General features: G+C 33.4%; 1 protein-coding gene across 7 annotated transcripts in view; it reads left to right on the top strand.

Annotated features, from left to right (window-relative positions):
* nAChRalpha4 (nicotinic acetylcholine receptor alpha4) overlaps nucleotides 1–20,229 on the top strand; it is a 562,559-nt gene that overhangs the window by 373,538 nt on the left and 168,792 nt on the right. For all 7 annotated transcript variants that reach the window (XM_073992624.1, XM_073992651.1, XM_073992631.1 and 4 more), the window contains one exon: nucleotides 3,030–3,198. In XM_073992624.1, the coding sequence (XP_073848725.1) occupies nucleotides 3,030–3,198 (169 nt within the window). The remainder of the gene's footprint in view (nucleotides 1–3,029; nucleotides 3,199–20,229) is intronic.

Genomic DNA, 20,229 nt, shown 5'->3' with positions numbered 1-20,229 from the left:
TTCCCGAGTGTATAGGGAAGTCTCCGGCATTTACAAAATGGGAAAAAACTCCAAACACATAAAACATTACATTTCAAAAAAAAAAAAAAAACAACATTCATTTCAACAAATCGAAATCATCGTCAACCAATCGAACATCGATCATCAATTCAAATAAACACGTTCAGTTCAACAAATCATCAAAATGTTTCAAAATCAAAAGCTGTTTAGATGAAGTGCCATGCCATCAATTCGGTCAACAAGGTTCCTTCCTGCTTAACCAGATGATGACGATCAAGACTAAGGATACTACCTCCTGCCCTCCTGCCCTCCTGACGGACCAAGTCCTTTTTAATCTTGGGAGAGTGTGGTGTATTTCAATAGTTATTTCAAACACATGGCAACACTGTTTCTATGTTATAAATTTTCTTTCTATCAATGTATCTTTTGTACTAATAACTGTTCGCTACGTTTTTAGTAACAGCCATTTTACTTACAATAACTAGTAACTTGTTCACTTCTATTTCAACCATCAAACATATCAAAACGTTCGACTCCATTTTTATTCGATTTTATATTCATCTTTGTTGTTAGTTATTTAATAAATAAAGTATTATTTAAACATTATTAAACGCGTGCTAATTTTTATTTCAAATACACAACACAGGGTATTGCAATATATTCGTTGTTTGACAACCTACGTAAACATATTTTGAATCATTGATCATTCTTCCATTGACATGCTTTACTTTTAGATGTTCTCCACATAATTTGCCCATTCCGACCATTGAATATTATCCTACCATCACCAAAATCAATAGGCTTCTTCCTCTCGTCGACCCGCCATCAACATCAAAATTGCAACATTTAGCGTGATTCTATGGGTTAGATGAAGAGACGGAGGACTCACAGACGTCCAGATCCATTCAGCTCGTCGAGATATTAATTTGGTATATATAAAGGTGTATCTACGACCATTACTTTTGAGCCAAAACCAACTTACTCTACCCTCCATATAGTGGTCTAAGTTATAAAATTATGAACGAAAAATTAAGAAATTAAGTAAAAAATCAATAATTGTTTCTGTGTTCCTACAGTGTGTCTAAATTCACATTTTGTGACAAAAATGCAACATTTTTTATTTTCACAATTGTGCATGTGCAAGCCGGCAAAGAGTAAAGTGAAAATATCCTTGTTTGTACTGTTACATTTGAAGTAACGATGGGGTCAGCATCTACCAACCAGCATCAAATTCTACGTAGGTCTCTTGCTGCTACAACAACAATCGTTCTAGCTTTACATTGAAATGTAATATTTTCTATGTGCAGAATATATACCTATTTACTAAAAATTGTTGCGTTTTGATAAAGTCAGATTTTTAATGTTTCTGGAGACATTTTTGAATATTGACATCTTCGGATCCCTGGATTTATAATAGGTTTTTATAATAGGTCCACATTTAATACAGCCATCATATAACGATACCGCCCGCTTTGAGGTTGTAAATTTATAAATACATAAGATTATTGTATCTATTTAAAAATTAAAGATCATTAATTTAAGAGGATGAATCTCAATGGGAGGTTGTCTTTGTTAAGGTTGTATAAGTCTTGTGTAACCTTGATGACTGCTTTTTTCCGGCAATGCCGATGGGAGATTCATATTTTTCAGTTTTTCAGTCAGTCAGAGCTACAGATCGTTTTTAAAACCTTCAGAGGGTTCAATTCACCACTGAACTAATGATCAGCCTATCATCATGGATTAAGATAAATGCAAGAAGATCTAGGATGGCACGAGAGTTCCAGCGTGCATGGCAGATATTTCGGATCGGCTTAAAATCCTCTCATTGAAGTGACGAAAGACACGATTAAGGTATCATGTCGTCTCTCCAGTCGCCTGTTTCCTTATTCTCAGTTTTACAATTACTACAGGCCATTCTCAATTGAACATAATTGTTCATTAAATCCTACACAAAGAAGCAATCGATGTTTGGCGATTTCTTCCAACACGAAGAAACACATTTTTAAAAAAGACACCTGTATAGAAAAACATGAAATTACAAAAAGAATAAGATTATCTTTAAACCTTTTTTCGTATTACAAATAATAGGTGTGCTCATTTACCCAATAATTTTTACAAATTGTTACTGAATGTTGTCAGTTTTCTTAATAGTATTATCAGGATTTATATGCTTTTTACATTAGCACAAAAATGAGGTTTGTCAACCGCTGCTTAAACCGTTGCGCAGAAAATGGACATGGATGGAACACATTTTGCGAAGACCTCAAGATGATATAGCGAGATTTGCTCTAGAATGGAACCCGTTGGGCATATACATGCAGCATGGCAACGATGTGTGCAAAACGAATGTCAAAAACCCAAACTCTCATGGAACGATGTTAAAGCAATTGCAGAAAATCGAAGCGGATGGAAGCAACTAGTATACCCTCAATGTTACTAACGAAAACTATTTTATTTTGATATGTATTATTGCGTGCGTGTGTATATGTAAGCAAATGAGCAAAAATCATATGTAAAATTTACATTTACATTTACATTGTAAATACATATCGAGGGTTATCATGAACGAAATTTCCCCGTGAGTTTTGTTTTTCCGCCGTTGCAACTTAAGGGAGAAAGTGAAAAAATTCACGGGGAATTGCCGTTCATGATAACCCCCATCATTTATTTCTAGGATTTCGTAAAACGGAATCATATAATTTGCTAATCTATAAGGCTTTTATTAAGGTTACCCAGAAATCAAATTCTGGTCTTAGTCTCTTTTGATGTCAGAAGAAATATTGTTAGTACAATTCAAATAAAGGAGTTGCAGAAATATAATTTTGATTGAACTGAACTATTTCTTATTATTTTTTAAAATACAAATGTATTTTACAACAAAAGAAGTCATTTGCTGGGCTGACCCTGTAACCTTGTTATTGTTTAATGAGTCTAATGTAATATCTTCTTGCTAGCAAGAAGTTACTAAATAATTTTTATATAAAATATAATTTGTACATAATATATAATTTTTATCTTTTATGTTGCAGGAATGAGAAATTTTACACATGCTGCGATGAACCATATTTAGATATTACGTTCAATATAACCATGCGAAGAAAAACATTGTTCTACACCGTAAACATAATTATTCCTTGTATGGGTATATCCTTTTTGACAGTTCTGACTTTTTATTTGCCATCAGACAGTGGAGAAAAGGTAAGTGATCACACAACCTACAAAATGCATAAAAAATACCATAGCATTGTTGTTTATTTATAGACATTCCCTGTCAATGAATGAAAACTTAAATGAGAAAACTCTATGTATGAGCATTAGGGTTATGATTTTTTTTAATTTTGTTTTTTTCAAAAAATTGATTTCCTGTAATGAATGAGCTTTTGCCTATATTTAACTAAAATATCTTTTATTCAATTTAAATATTGAAAAAGATCACGCACAAACTACTTTTAATTGATATGAAGTAAAATATCATATATAATGATAAAATTAGTGAGAATCAAAGGTTATATCTTGTTAGTTATGTCGTGTCGCCTTAAAGCTACTTTTCAGTTATATATCTGCTTACAGTAACTTCAAAAAAATTTCCAAAGTACGGATAAATAAAAATTTGAAAATAATTTTGTGTGGAAGGGTTTTTCGAATCACTTTATAATTAAGATTTTATTCTATGGAAATAGTTATTCTATGGACACGCTGATCGTCATGAACGCTACTACACATGGGTAGACATAAATGGCCGCTGGATGTGGATGCTGGGGCATCCCTCACATGTATCGACAGTTCGGTGGGGGAAGTTCTTAGAACTCAACGGAGTGAAACCAGTTGCTTTTACCCGGGATGTGCAACTAGCTGAAAAGCACATCGCTACGTGTGCCAAGATATATACCGTCCGTAATATAGAGGATTGTGTACTATGGCAGAACATCACATTAAGCTTAAACACCATAACCCTAACAAACAACGTAATCCTGCGTTATGTGAACTGTAAACGAAAAGGTGAATGCACTTTTTGCTGGCGACAGGATTGAATGCATACATTATCGCCATCTAGACGCCAGCGAACCAGAGGCATATCCTCTGCCGCAGATCAATGCAACCCTAGGCCAGCTAAAAGAAGCCAGATTCATCTAGTCGTTGGACCTCAAAAGCGGGTATTGGTAAATACCTTTGGGGAAAACATCACGCACGTTCACCAATTTCACCGTCCCGGTGAGAGGACTCTTCCTACGGATGGCGATGACGTTCGGGCTACATACGTCGTCAGCCACTTTCCAGAGAGCTCTTGATGTTATCATTGGCCCCGACTTGCTTACCTTAGTGTTCGTATATCTGGACGATTTAATTGTTCTGGGTCGGACGTTCGACGAACATCTTCAGACACTGGAAGAGATTTCCCGGAGACTGGAAAAAGCGGCTTAATTTCGAAAAGTACGACTTCGTGCGAACCAGTTTCCGTTACATAAGACAACTAGAAACATCGGATGGAATCCGGAGATCGTAGAGGATATGAGAAGCTTACCCTTATGATCCAATGACGCGTGGCGTCAAACCACTCCAAGAAATATCTCGACTTGTAAATCATCAAGCGACCCTTATACAAGCACATTCGCCGCAAGACCACCGTCGATCCCCAGCCGCAGTGGAAGGTTTGCGTGCAACAGAAAAGCTGACCGGACATTCTCTTGAAGCATCAAAGTTCGGACATCTTGGAGTCTTCAAGACGTTGAAAAGAATTCAAGAGAGTTGTTATTGGCCAGAAATTGTTCGGGACGTGAGTAGCTGTGGTATATGTATATACTCGATATATGCCCGATCAAACTGCACCTCGAAGTCATATGGACACCATGCAATGCAGTTCGCCGTGAATGATCGTCTGCGCAGATTTTGTGGGGCCATTACCCCGTTCTTCTAAGCGGAACACTGTGCTATTGGTCATGGTAAACATGTGAGAGCGCTGCAGGAGAGGATAATTAAAAATTTGGTTGCCCCAAAATCTTTTTAAGTGACAACGATGTATATTTCGCAAGAAACCTGTGAAGAAATTCTTGGCGACTCATGAAATCGAACTACTGCATTTTATTCACCGAACGCAAATCCTACTGAGAGGACAAACCGCATCGTGATGACTTTTTGCTCTTTTAAGAAAACTGTGAAATTGCTCTAACGTAACAATTTTTGCACAAAAGTAAAAAAAACGGAAAAATAAACATGGCTGCTTAAAAAAAATAACAAACAAAATAAATTTCACTGTTTTTTTTATTTCACTGGTTATATTTTTTTATTTTATTTCTTTTTATTTTGCTTTGACAAAGCGCGTAGTTCTCTTTTTTTCCTTTTGCCTTAATTGTAAAATAAATGTCATATCAGCAGTTTGACAGATTTTCCACTTTTTACACAACACCATCTGTCGAGCAGAAAGTAGTAAAAAGAAAGCCTCCTCTCTCACTCTCTTAAAAATTGATCCAGTTTTACTAGTTTTTGGGGTTAAGGGACGCTTTCCGAGTTAAAAATGGTAAAACTGGTAAAACTTGAGGAAGCTTTAACGTAAAGGAACAAAGCTATTGATTGCTCAACAAGTGGAACCTGATACCGGTCATTTAAATCATTGCCATTAATATGGCTGTACATGATTCCACCAAATTCACACCAGCAGTGGTTGTGTTTGGTAGAAACTCAGACTTGCTTCCACCTTGGCTTCCCGTTGCCATTGCTGCTGGGCCATCGATCTATGGAGCACGTTATTTTACCGATCTCCGCACATCATGCAACTTCCACTCCATGGACAGATGCGGCAAAAAGTTTTTACCAAGGCAACTTATGCAGTAGCTGTGGGCAACCACTGCAGCCTGCCTCTGCTCTACTGTCATCATCCTAAAGTCTGCACAAAACTTTAAGTGATGATTGTCATAGCATATCATGCACAGTTGACTTGTTCATGATGATATAATAAAAAGAATGCAAGGAAAGAACAAGAAAACAGGCGAGAGTAAAAAGGTGCGCTCAAGGCATGACACGTTAGTTAGAGCCATATTATTCTATACACAAACATACATAACTGACTGGAAGTACATACAATTTCACAATCTGATGAGAAATTATACCTGTTGTAGTTTTAATATCAAATACTCTTATGTGCTCATCGTGCCCTTCATGCAATTTACCACACGTCACATCTTCCAATCATTTGGGGTAGTAGTTCCCCGTTCACCAATACCAGTAGTGGAATTCTGCAACACAGTTTTTTAAGTTACCGACAAATGTCGGCAAAATTAAAACGCAAAATTATGAATGGTATCAATAAAAGTTGGCAACACTGTTGATATCGGTAGGAATTGGCGACAGCTTTATTTTGGTTGTTAACTTACCGAAAAATTTCGTTAATTACCGAAATCATAAGAATCTTAATTTTACCGATTTTTGCCGGTAAGTCAAAAAATGAGTTACAGAATTCCACTACAGGGCATTTTATGTTTGCGATACTACCATTTATACCTTTTATGTAGTTCACGAATCACATATGTATAAGTTGTCCTCCTCTTAGAAAGTGTGTTAAATCCTCATCTGGATTTTCCGATAATGGTGTTAGGGGTCTGGAGTTCAAAACCCTCTCTATTCTAACTAAAATTGTAGACAACTTTTAAAAATCGAACTTTCTATCTTTCATCACCAGGGTTATAACTTTTCTGAATTTTTTTTGCAAATATCAAAAATGCCACCAAACAGTCGTATAGAGCATGGAAAAATACTAAGAAATACATTATCACGTTTCCGCTACCGTTAAAAAAGTTTCCGCACTGATTGAATACGAGTTTTTCATTGAAGTTTTTTCTTATATGTTTTCCAATATAATAGCATATCGTTATTATATATAATTGTTCCACAAACATCCCATACGGGACAAGGGAGACTTCTCTCATACCAATGAGTGCACCCCGATTCATATTAGCTCAATGATAAGGGACCTACTGTTTATTGCCGAGTCCGAACGGCGTGTCCTAAGACACCACTTGTAGAGAAGTTTTACATGGCTGAAATACTCAGGAAATGTCGCCAACATTACTGAGGGGTATTTTGCCACCGTTGAAATTTTTGATGTTGCCTGGTCGGGGAATCGAACCCACGACCTTTAGTGTGCAAGGCGGGTGTGCTTACCATTGCACCACGGTGGCACCCATAGCATATCGTTATTACGTAAGCTATTTATTGTTGAAATTGAATATAATCTTCAATATCAGAAAATTCTACATACGCCCCATACATAAATTTCGTCAAGTTGCGATATTTTAAACATAAATGAAGCATATGTATTCAAATAAATGTTTTTTCAAAACACTAAAATCAAAATTTTTCTTTATAAATATGTTCAAAAGGCATTTAGAAACCTTAGTCGGTGTGGAAACTTTTTTCACCGAATCGAACTAAAACACGCGTTTTCGCTATCAGCGCAATATTCCGCAAATGGTACTGTCGTTTTTTTGGTTATTGCCCTACTCATCAACTTTTTGAAATGTGACCCCTGCTTCCCACAATCACCCCATATGTGGATCGCTAGGAGGAATCATCTTCCATTCGAAACAATTGACTATATACTTTTCCGAAATTTCTTTAGAAGATTTTTTGAGAAATTCTTGGTACTCCCTCATAAGAGCACGATTGGTACATAAAAAATTGTTTCCATTATCAGACTTTAGACATCTGGGCAAACTTCTCCTACTTTAAAATCCAGCAATTTAGCAAAGAATGTTTCTGTAGATACCGCTGAAAACACCACAAGATGTGTTGCTTTCGTCGCAAAACGCACAAATGCATGTATAAGCTTTCTAGTAAGGTGGATTTCTCAAAGTGCTACACTTTATTTGGAAGGGTCCGCAAAGTCTGCTCCAACATATGTAAATGTAAATTGTTTCTATGGACAATGCTGTCATTATCTGGAATTTCCCTTTTTTTCTTATACCTTGTACAAACCACACATTTTAAGCTTCTTAATCGTTCTTCTCAATCTCGGAATATAAAATTGTCTTTGAACCGTGGACGTCATAAATGTAACAGCAATATTTTAGGGAAGAAATCTAATAAAATTTTACATAAGTGAAAAGTATTGGTCATTAATATTGGAATTCGCTCATCATTTGTAATGTTAGCATTAGCTAGGCGTCTATGTTTTTCCAGCAATGCCAATACAGTACTAGAATTTGTCCACAAATGAACAGAATAATTTTTAACATTTATCAATTTACAGTAGCATTTATTCCTTTGTTCGTACGAATATACATACACTGGTGTGCGAAATAATAGAGCCACAGAAGTTACAACACATTTAACGTTTCTAAATCAATTTTAAAAAGTGTGTTATGGCGCAATTTGATTTTTATAGTGGAACAGTATCCAATAAATAAAATTCAGTCAACATTTGTCGAATTTGCGGGTTGACCTTGTATTAGGCAGAGCAGAGCCTGTAAAGAGGTGTGCGAAATAATAGAGCCACTTTAAGTAAAAAACACAATTTCTTAAGGAAATTTTAATTCGACCATCAAACTCATAGGAAAAACGTTGATTATCCTTCTTAACATTATTTTCCTAAATAAACCTGCACCAAAAATTTAAATTTTGACTCCCCTTCCAGAGTTGATGGGGCTGAAACCCCATATGGTCCAGGATTCAAAGATAATGCCCCATAAAGACATCCAATTTACCGCAAATATCAATAATATTTGTCATTGTGAAGAAAATGTGCTAAAACTACTATAAAAAAAAGAAAACATCAAAAAACGTTAGAAAAAAGTTAATATTTTTATGATTTTAGAGCAAAAAATGGGGGGTCCTGTAAGGAATATTACCCTTTGTACCTCCTATGCTCCAATAAACGAGTAAATAATTGATTGTTACCCACTCTAACAGATCTTAGGTGTTATTTAAGAACAGCCTAAAACAATTTATGGGTACAAAAATTACAAATCGTAAACATAAAGACATAATATGTTCACACGTGATCGCAGATGAACGCGAGGGTTGGCCTACGGCTGAACATTTTCCTTGACATGTGGTATACAAGTTTATTTAATTTGAACGGAAAGCTTCGTATATCATTTTTATTCACCATTGTTAGCCTTGACATTTAATAAAGCTAACCTCGATGTTTTATAAGGCTAGAAATACTCAGCAATAAAAGTGGAAGCCACAGATGAGTATGCTTCGAGAAGAATTATAAACATACTCTGTCTTTATGTTTGAGATTCGTGATTCCTGCACCCATAAATTGTTTAAGGCTGTTCTAAAATAACACCTAAGATCTGTTAGAGTTGATAACAATCAATTATTTACTCGTTTATTGGAGCAAAGGAGCTACAAAGGGTAATATTCCTTACAGGACCCCCTATTTTTTGCTCTAAAATCATAAAAATATTACATAACTTTTTTCGAACGGTTTTGGATGTTTTCTTATTTTTATAGTAGTTTAGCACATTTTCTTCACAATGACAAATATTATTGATATTTGCGATATATTGGATGTCTTTATGGGGCATTATCTTTGAATCCTAGCCCATATGGGATTTCAGCCACATTAACTCTGGAAGGGGAGTTAAAATTTTAATTTTAGGTGCAGGTTTATTTAGGAAAATAATGTTAGGAAGGATAACCAACGTTTTTCCTATGAGTTTGACGGTCGAATTTAAATTTCCTTAAGAAATTTTGTTATTTACTTAAAGTGGCTCTATTATTTCGCACACCTCTTTACAGGCTCTGCTCTGCCTAATACAAGGTCAACCCGCAAATTCGACAAATGTTGACTGAATTTTATTTATGGGATACTGTTCGGCTATAAAAATGGAAATTGCGCCATAACACACTTTTTAAAATTGATTTAGAAACGATAACTGTGTTGTAACTTATGTGGCTCTATTATTTCGCACACCAGTGTATAAAGCGGCACAATATGCTTCTTCAGAAGCATCACAAAAACCATGTAATTGTACAGGTCTACATTTTTTATCAACTTAATTTCCATATGTTCATATTGTTTCTTTGCTATAAATCTCGATGAATCTATATGTATTTTTGGTGAAATCGATATTTGACTGGCAATTTTACAACGAATCTTCCATCTGCTCGACGGTAAGTCATATTGGCGTAAAATTCGTCGGATTTTGTTGAAATATGAACTTGACTTTTCTCAAAAACTTTTTTAATTATTAATTAACATAACATTTGCCATACATCGAATTTTGGGCTATCATACTACCCAAAATATTCTTTTTACCGCGCTCTAATATTATATATGGGATACCTTCATTCCAGATTAGCTTATCTACTTCCGCTTAAATCATAAAACCTGTGTCTGCGAATTGCTAATCTTTAATACTTTCAAGGTTTGTTATTTGAATTGTTTGAGACGAAAGTATACAGTCCATAAGGGCTCTAATTGTAAATATTTCTCTGAATACTTTACTTTTACTAATAATGTAGGCAGCATGATGTCATCGTGACTCACTGACACATGTTTTTTCACATCAAAAGGTTAAGCTGCCGAACTAGACGTACGTGGCATTTATTCAACAACATTGTCATTAGTAACAAGGGTATTTGTTTGACGTCAATTTGCTGAACGGATTCATGGACACAATGTCCGTTTGTCAGACAATTATTTGACCGAGAGAGCGACCGTCCCCACACGTAGGGACCGCGTACACACCATGATCCGAATCATAGTGGGTTATTTGTTAGCGTTTAAACACCAGCTACAGAAAATTTATTCATCAGCTAGTTAACTACATATATATAGTACAATTTACTACTCATTGTACAGAGCCATTTAATATTTTCAGAGTTGTAATAGCATTAAACATTACACGTCTACTTTTTAAGGTAGGTAACCGGATAAGTTTTAGTATAAGAGGACAATTCAAAGTCACTACTCCAATGTAGAATTCGTAATGCAAAAAGTAAAAACTGTTTCTGTACATATTCAATTTTATCAGAATAGATTGCATAATGAGGAACCCGTAACACAGAACCATACTCTAAAATTGGCCTAACAAGAGATGTGTATAATTGTTTAGTTACATATGGATCAGAAAATTCTTTCGCCCAACGTTTTATAAAACACAAACACTATAATCCTTATTTATCATAGTAATAATGTGGTTATTAAAATTTAACTTCGGATCCATCAAAAGTCTGAGATCAACGTATGATTCTACGATGATAATGCATGTCCATTAATACAATATTGGTATAATAAAGGAGTAGATCGAAAAAGCACATGTGCTTACACTTTTTTAAGTTTAAATTCATATAGTTTATACTATACTACACTATATACTACAAATCTTACAATATTTTTTAAAATATGATTTTTGTTACACATGACACATCTATTGGATGATGTCAACTGCGCAGTTTGATGTGTTATGTAACTCATTTTTTGACTTATCGACAAAAATCGGTAAAATTAAAATGCTTATAGTTTTTAATTAATCCTAAATCACCTTTTGTATTACTACGCAAATGGTAAATTTTTTGGCATGTTTGCAATAGATGGTCGTACACATCTCTCTGAATGTTTGGTCATTATTCATAACTTCCATAGTAGAGTTGTACAATCTAGTTCATTTGAAAGATCTAGTTCAATAGCTCAGCTCTTATAACTGAACTAGTTCAGTAATCTAGTTCATTGTTCACTATCCAGTTCAATCATTCGGATCAGAAACGTTCACGAAAACACACACACTTATACCAAATAGGAACAAACATTAGAGAAATAATTAAACTGCAAAATTATTACATTTTAATAATTTTATACCATTCATAAATAAAGATTAAGTTTGTATTAAATTTAGAAGAAAACGTCCTTTGCAAAAAAAATTGAAATTAGAATTTCATTTACGTGGCTGGCAAAAAATCTTATGTTGTGTGTTTGTACAAATTATAACTGCGAAAAAAGCTTTATGTATGTATGTTTCTTTTTTTTCTATCCAAAACAAGGCACATTGAATGATAATGGATTCGATATATTGGGATGTGTTATGTCAACAATGTTCTTTATGTAGAAATTACTTTTATTACAATGGGTGTTGACACTTCACATTGTTCCAAAACATAAACAAAACTCATTACATTACGAAGGCATCACTTAGCACAGAAAACGGCGTCACTTTATTCATATGTGAATGACATGCTGAACTAGATTGTGAATCGTTCGTTCGTTGATCGTTCTTTGTGGATCTTTCGTACTGCGCTCAGTGAGCTATTGAACTATAATGAACTATATCGACTGATCTAGTTCATACGCTCTTTTCAATGAATCGTTCAATTGAACTAGTTCGTTCATGAACTATACAAATCTATTCCATAGTGGTCTTGTGTGTGGCAATTTTAATACAGATCACCGATATATCAAAACAATAGAATCAATAATGGATTTGTAACATCGTCTATAGCGGTATTACCCTCACATTCCCCAAAATCTCCATTAAATTAGCCTTTGTTATATAATATTTCTCTCCAACACCCTCAAACCGTTCCCTAGCATTCTTTTTATACTTTTTTCTTTCTACAAGGAAGGTAGACACTTCATGCACTTAATGCACTTTGTACATTATGCCAACCTTCGTCTATGGAATCTGAATCTGCATAAGGCTATCGGTTTCGTGGTCGAACCTAGCACAAATTACTGAACTATAAATTTATCTGTTTACTTATTTTATATGTTTACATAAATTTTCGTTATTATTTATGTCTTTGTAATTTATTCTTCTTATTTTATAAATTTTTATTATTTATATTATACTACAAACAATAACTATCACTTTATTTATATGTAAATCAATAACGTGTAATTATTGTTTAAATAAAATGTTTGTTTATTGTATAATTTATCGTATTCTCAATCAAAAATTTAATTTTTAAACTTTTTTGGAAAAATTCAATATTTTCTATATTTTTGTAAATTTTATTTATTAATTGATTTATTATATTTTATATTGTTATTATTTATTCTTTATTTGAAATTGGCTTTTTTATATCATTGTTACGAATTCGATAATTTGTGATACGCTTTACACGTGGCGTTACGCTGAGTCCACAAATTTTGAATCCAAACACAACATCAATTGTCTGTATTAAAGATCGGATGGCTAATGCAAGAAGACGAAGAATCTGAAGTTATGTGCTACTGGGCCTCAAAGTTTCCATAGTAATTTGTATGGTGCCAAAGGTGAATTTTCACGACATTTCCCTAAAGGCCAATCGATGAGAAATTTTTACCAGTTCATTGCTTTGAGTTAAAACCAGTCTAGTGAATACTATTTGAATTATGCTATGTTTGTAACATTAAAAGTAAAATTAAATTAACAAAGTGTTATTGTTAATACAAATTCAACACCCCTTCTCAATAACACTTAATCAATTTTAATTAATTAAACCCACAAGTTCTTTGAAAGTTTTCAATTTTATGTTGCCCAATGGCTTACTCAACATATCTGCAATCATATCACCCGTTGGACAGTACTGGTACTCAGTGTCATTGGAATTCTTAACATCTTTTATATAAAAGTATTTCACATCAATATGTTTACAGTGTGGATTGATTAATTTTATCTGAGTCTAGTATTTTCACACTGCACACTGGTCCCAACCTGCGACAAAAATCGAAAAATCGATATCAACAAATCTCTGCGACAATTCAGCAAATTGACTCTGAACATATCAAATTTTAATATTTTTATTTATTTATTTATTTATTTATACCTGCACAACAAGACAATGTCTTATAAATTACGGTACAGGTTTATAAGTACAATCATTTCTCCAAATTAAAATACAAATTATAAAAATTATTAAAATTATAAAAATAAACATTTCAAATTAAAATTGTGATAACTTAGTTGATCGGTAAATAATGGACAAAATAAAGTGATTTTACGATGTGGATGAAAAAAAGCTTTTAAGCTTGTTTTTAAAAATATATGCATTGCTGATACACTGCAAATTGTGTGGTAACGTGTTCCAAAGACGTACTGAACTAACAAAGAACTGCCATTCTGAAACTAGGCTTCGTCGCCTTAGAGGTTTAATCCTTCTTCCTCTTTTGGATCTGCCAAATTTGATTCTTTGGAATAGATTTTTAGGTGTTTGTTTGGTTATGATCTTGTGAAGGAATTGCAATGACTTTATTTTAATGAGTGAGTTAAAACTGAACCCATAATCCAGCACTGTTTTTGTAATTTATAATGGTATTTAACAAAACAGAAGAAGTTGACATTTACGTATGATCTCTTAAAAACTTTAAAAACATCAGTAAGGTTGTGACTTCTTACAAGGCAAGTAACTCTGTATTGAAAGGATAAAATTAGTTTTTTCGAAATGTATGTTTTAGTACAAGGTTTTCTAATTACTTTTACATAAACATTTGTACACATTATTCGCATAAAATGTGCTGGAAATTAAATTGAAGTTGAATTTTACTAACTTCGCCATCCTTCGCCACTCTCCAAATTTTTTTAAGAATGTTCGAAATAATGTAAATTTTACAAAAAATTTGGTTCCAGCTGCATATATTTGCATTTCTGTGTGTGAAAAATACTGACGATGCCTCTGGCCGTTTCAGTGAATATGCCGTATTACTGTGTTCTCAGTTTCTTCTTTGTTTTGTGTTTTAATTGTTTGTTTTGGGTTTTTTCTTTAAAGATTTAGACGTTTTTGTTTTGGGATCTACTTATGAGTGTATTTTCTTACATTTGTATATTTTTGATATATGTATAATGCTACATATAATATGAAAAACCAGTGTAGTGATATCGATTGTTACCGATATTCACACCTACAGATCCCTGTAGATCCCAATAATCACATCGGTAGATCAATGTAATTATCAATCACTAGATCCCTTTAGATCCCAGTCAACAGCTGTTTCAATCATCTGTTTAGATCATATGTTACTTATAACAACAAATACTGTTTATGTTTAAGGATGATAGAAAATAAGAAAACTAGGATTAAGAAAATAAGATTAGGAAAATACCGTTATGTATAATATATAAGGAATGAAATTTGTCAAATAAAATCAATCAAGTTTTTACTGCCGATTTGTTGGCAACCTGAAAAACAATTTATTTTATTTTGCGCTCTTAAGTGCAAATCAATAAAACTTGCACCGGCATTTTTAAGTGCCTGCAATTCAAAATATTAGTTGCCAGTGGCTTTATTAAAGAGCCGGCAGAAACCCCTAGGCAGGCCTACACCAAACGAAAGGTTATTCCTTGAAAAGTGTGTTGTAACACCACATGGCGATCCTGCCAACATCGGACCATATTCCTGTTGAAAATCCCGTTCCTGCGACGAGCAGACCAGGCCCGGCGAGACTTACCATCCAGGAATACCTAGCCAGACAACAGAGGCTTAAGGATGAGAAGCTGGTGAGAATCCCTGAAACGCAAAAGCCCAAACACAAGAGAGGCGGTAAGCTGGTAAAGCTGCGTCGGAAATTGGCAGACTTGAAGGCAAGGGTAAATGCTGATCCACCGCCTCCAGGGAATGTTTCGTGCGAGTTGTGGGAATTAATTATTGAAATAGAAGGAAAGATGCCACAGAAAGCTAAACTAAACAAATAAATAAAACACAAAAACATTTTTTTTTGCATCTCTTTGATTTCTCCGCTACGTTTTGGGAAAATATATTTGCATTTATTTTAATGATTAACAATTCATTACATATAGAATATTAATTAAACAACACTTTTTCACACAAAGAAGGCACTAAATTAATTATTATTTGATAAATTTTGGAAAAAGCACATAAAAATTAATATTGCAACGAAGATATGTAAAAAGTTACGGATCAAAACAAAAACTATAAAAGTCATTGATTTGACATATGTCACAAAAGAGCTGTATTACACAGGGTGATTCTAATAAAATGTAGTAGAGTTAAGTCACACAGGGTAGTTCAGTAGTGGGATTCTGTAACTCTCTACCGATGGAATTAACGACAAATGTCGATAGTTAGCGATATTTGTCGGTAAGTGCTATTCTGTATACAAATTCTACCGATTTTTATGTCGGTAATTATCGAAAATCATCGGTCAGCTACCGACGAAAAAAAAGGAGTCGTTAAGTCTACCGACATAAAAGAATTTTCATATTTTAAACAAAAAATCAATGAAAATCAAATTTTTAAGAAATGATTTTGGAATATATTTCATGGCAAATAAAAAGGTAAGCTGAGATACATTTCTTTACGCATAAAAAAGAAAATTCTGCGACATATGGAGGATCCTTTTAATCTAAATAATAGGAAGCTTATAACAAATTGGAAATGGATACATTTTAAAAAAAGTAATGGATGAAATTGGGGGTCATTTGGAAACCTCCAGAATTGCGGGAAAAATCTCTCAGAAAATAATAACTATTTTCAGTACAGACAAAATATTTTGAAGGATATATTCCGTAAAAGTTGCTACCCATATAAAAATGTATTGGTGGTTTCGATTAGCATCAACATTAAAAGAAAGAAGAATATCACCATGGTCGTCATATTTCCTGATAATGCGTAATTCTGATATAACATATTGAACAATTTAAATATTCCTGTTCAAAATACATATATTTTAAATCTTCTGTTTCAAACAATTCAACCAATATTACACCATGTTTATATTAGAACTTGCCGGGTTATGAGAATTTATACGTATATCCAATGGATTTGACAATTAAAATCCACCGGAATAAATAAAAAATAAAATAGATATAGTTATGTAAACGTAGTTATATATAAATATAAATAAATAAATATATATATATATATATATATATATATATATATATATATAATATAAACATGTCCTAAAGATGAATTTTTCTACATGTAATTTGAAACATACTTATTTTATATACAATAGTGATTTAAATAATTTCATTAGAAATTTGAATTATTTGAATGAGCATTATTTCGTTTACGGTGTGATTTTTCCTATTTCTCCTAAAACAAGAAACGTTTAAAAATTAGAATAATTTATATACTTCTTATACGCTTTTCATTTTGAAATAACCTGCATCTTCTTTTAAATTCCGTCATTCTACCGATATTCGTCGCTAAAATTTTTGTATCGATAACATCGAGTTACAGAATAGCACTTTCGGTAATTCAACCGAAAATTTTCGTTAATTATCAATATCGGTTCGGTAGAAAAAAAAGTTACAGAATCCCACTACAGGTTTATAGAAACAACAGGGTGCCAATTAAATGAATTAAGGGGGTTCGCACCTACTGATTAATTGTTAAACAGTATAGTATTACTAAAAATAATTATTGGAATACATATGAAAACTAAATGAATTAAATAAATATTAATTGGATCTGAATTAATGAATTAAATGTGGTTTACACCTATAGTTAAACGGCCAATTAGCTATGTTATATGGAACAATTAATTGAATATGTACATGAGTTGGATAATACGAAATCGAATTTAAAAAAAGCATAAATAAATATTTTACACAAAAATACGTAAATGAAAAATTTGAAAGATTACAATTTATAAGAAATTATACCGAAGGATTCAAAGATAATGAAGAATTAACAAAGTGTTCATCAAAAATTGAGTTGCTTTGTACGGATATTGAGGATATTTTAAAACGTCTAAAGATTAAGAAAGGGAAAGTTGAAGGAAGTTTATCAAATATGTCTAGTTTTGACATAAATGTGGTGGGGAAAAACCTGCAAGTGTTTAAAGGAACATATAAATTCTTAGATGATTTCATATCACAAGCTGAACTTTTACATGATATGGTCAAAGATGAAGAAAAAGAACTTTTCGTTAAATACGTCTATAATTTTAAACTATCGAGCCAAGTAAGAAGTACTTTAGGTCGTTCTAATAAACCACAAAGTTTTTATGATTTGAAGAAATTATTGATTGAATCATATCCAAATCCAAGAAATTTGCAACAGGTTTTGTCTGAATTGGGAACTATAAAGCAAGCTAATACGTCAATAAGTGAATTTAGGGAGAGCATTTCGAATCTAACAGATCAGTTAAGTGAATTTGAAATAAATAGCCTTGTAAAACCGTCAAAAGAAACAAGAGATGCAATACACAAGGTTGGCGAAAACATGGCATTAAACGTTTTTGTAAAAGGGATAAATACAGAATATCAGAATATCTTATTTTCAAATCCACCAAGCTCATTGACTGAGGCAACGCAAAGATGCATGAGTGCTGAACAATGTTTAGGTTTAGAGAACAAGAATGTGTACGTCGTAAATGAAAGAGACACCAGCAAAGATAAAAACTTTAGCACAAATCAAAGACATAATTATAGATTTAAAGGTGGAAGCAATGATGGGTATAATCGTGGATATAGCAGGCAATGTACATGCAGATGTGGTAATTGCAATACATACAACAGACGGAGTGATAACTACAGTGGTAATGGTGATATTAGGAACGGTGGACACAACGGCCACAACAGAAAGTATACCAACGACAATAACAGAAGCTATTATGGTAATAGATCTATGGACAGCGGTACACGAAATAATGGTCTGATTAATAATGCATATACAAAACGCGAAAATTACAAAACATACACTTATGAAGATCAGGGAAACTTCGACGGCCGGACGACGGAGGAAGTTGTCCAAGAAGGCCAAATGTAAAGATATTTAATATAAATGTGAAGTCTAGTGCGTATGTAACATTGAAATGTCGTGATATAGATAAATCCTTAACATTTCTGATTGATACTGGAGCAGATGTGTCTATATGCAGAGACCACAAGTTTCACAATATAAACATACATGAAATAGCAAGACTCACGGGAATTAGTAAAACATCTGTACAGTGTCTTGGAGCAGCACATTTAACCTTATTTACCGAGTCAGCAGAGATAGCACACAAGTTTTACATAGTAAAAAATGATTTCCCAATTCCTACAGATGGGATCATTGGACGTGATATTTTAGCGAAGTACTTGTGCAGAATACACTTCGAAACATACACGATAAGCTTCAATATCAACAACAGTGAATTCATATTACCAATGACAACAAAGCAACAGAATCAGAAAGAAATAGTAATACCGCCAAGATCCGAACTAATAATTCCAATTACTTTGAATATAGAAGAAGATAGTATAATACTGAATAAAGAATTAAGTTGTGGATTATTTATCGCGAATTGCCTGATACCAAGGCATGGAATAAAACACATAAAGCTTTTGAATACAACAAATAAAACAGAAACTTTACGCCACTTAGATTTTGAAGTAAATAGCTTAAGCGACTATCATATTTTTGCAACAATAAATGGAAATCAGCAAAACGCCAACAGAAGTAAGCAATTATTAAGTAACCTTGATATAGGAACCAATGAACATAATGCAAGAAGCGTTATAACTTCCATAATAAATGAGTTTCAAGATATTTTTCATTTGCCTGGTGAGAAGCTCAGCGTTAATAACTTCTACTCACAGCGTATACAAACGACAGACGATACACCTGTATACATAAAAAACTACAGACTGCCTGAAACACAAATGAATGAAATCAATAACCAAGTAAAGGAGCTTTACGAGGATGATATAATTGAGGACTCCGTTAGCCCCTATAACTCACCGTTATTGGTGGTACCAAAAAAATCCAAAGATGACAAACAAAAATGGCGCTTGGTAGTAGATTTTAGGAAACTCAATAACAAGATTATGAATGACAAATTCCCATTAACGAGATTAGAGGACGTGTTGGATAAACTTGGCAGAGCAAAATACTTTTCAACACTGGATATGACTAGTTCGTTCCACCAGATTGCCCTGGAAGAGGATTCACGTCCTCTAACCGCTTTCTCGACTAATAACGGTCATTATCAGTTTAAAAGATTGCCCTTTGGCTTGAAGATTTCATCTAACAGCTTTCAAAGGATGTTAACAATAGCATTAAGCGGCTTAGATGCTGCCGCATTTTTATATGTAGACGATGTGATAGTTTTCGGATGCAGCCTTAAACACCACAATCAGAATTTAGTAAACGTTTTTAGGCGCTTACGTGAATACAATCTAAAACTAAATGCATCGAAATGTAGCATTCTCAAACCTGAAGTAGTCTATCTTGGTCATTTGATTACTGATAAAGGGATAAAAACTGATCCGATGAAGGATGACATAATAAGAGAGTATCCAATCCCCAAGAGTGCAGATGAGGCTAGACGATTTGTAGCATTCTGCAATTATTATC

This window comes from Musca autumnalis, unplaced genomic scaffold (assembly GCF_047663935.1).
Source record: "Musca autumnalis isolate F117 unplaced genomic scaffold, ASM4766393v1 scaffold_1, whole genome shotgun sequence".
Classification (NCBI taxonomy): domain Eukaryota; kingdom Metazoa; phylum Arthropoda; class Insecta; order Diptera; family Muscidae; genus Musca; species Musca autumnalis.
The sequence above is the reverse complement of the archived record's forward strand: the minus strand, read 5'-3'. Positions and strand labels throughout refer to the sequence as shown.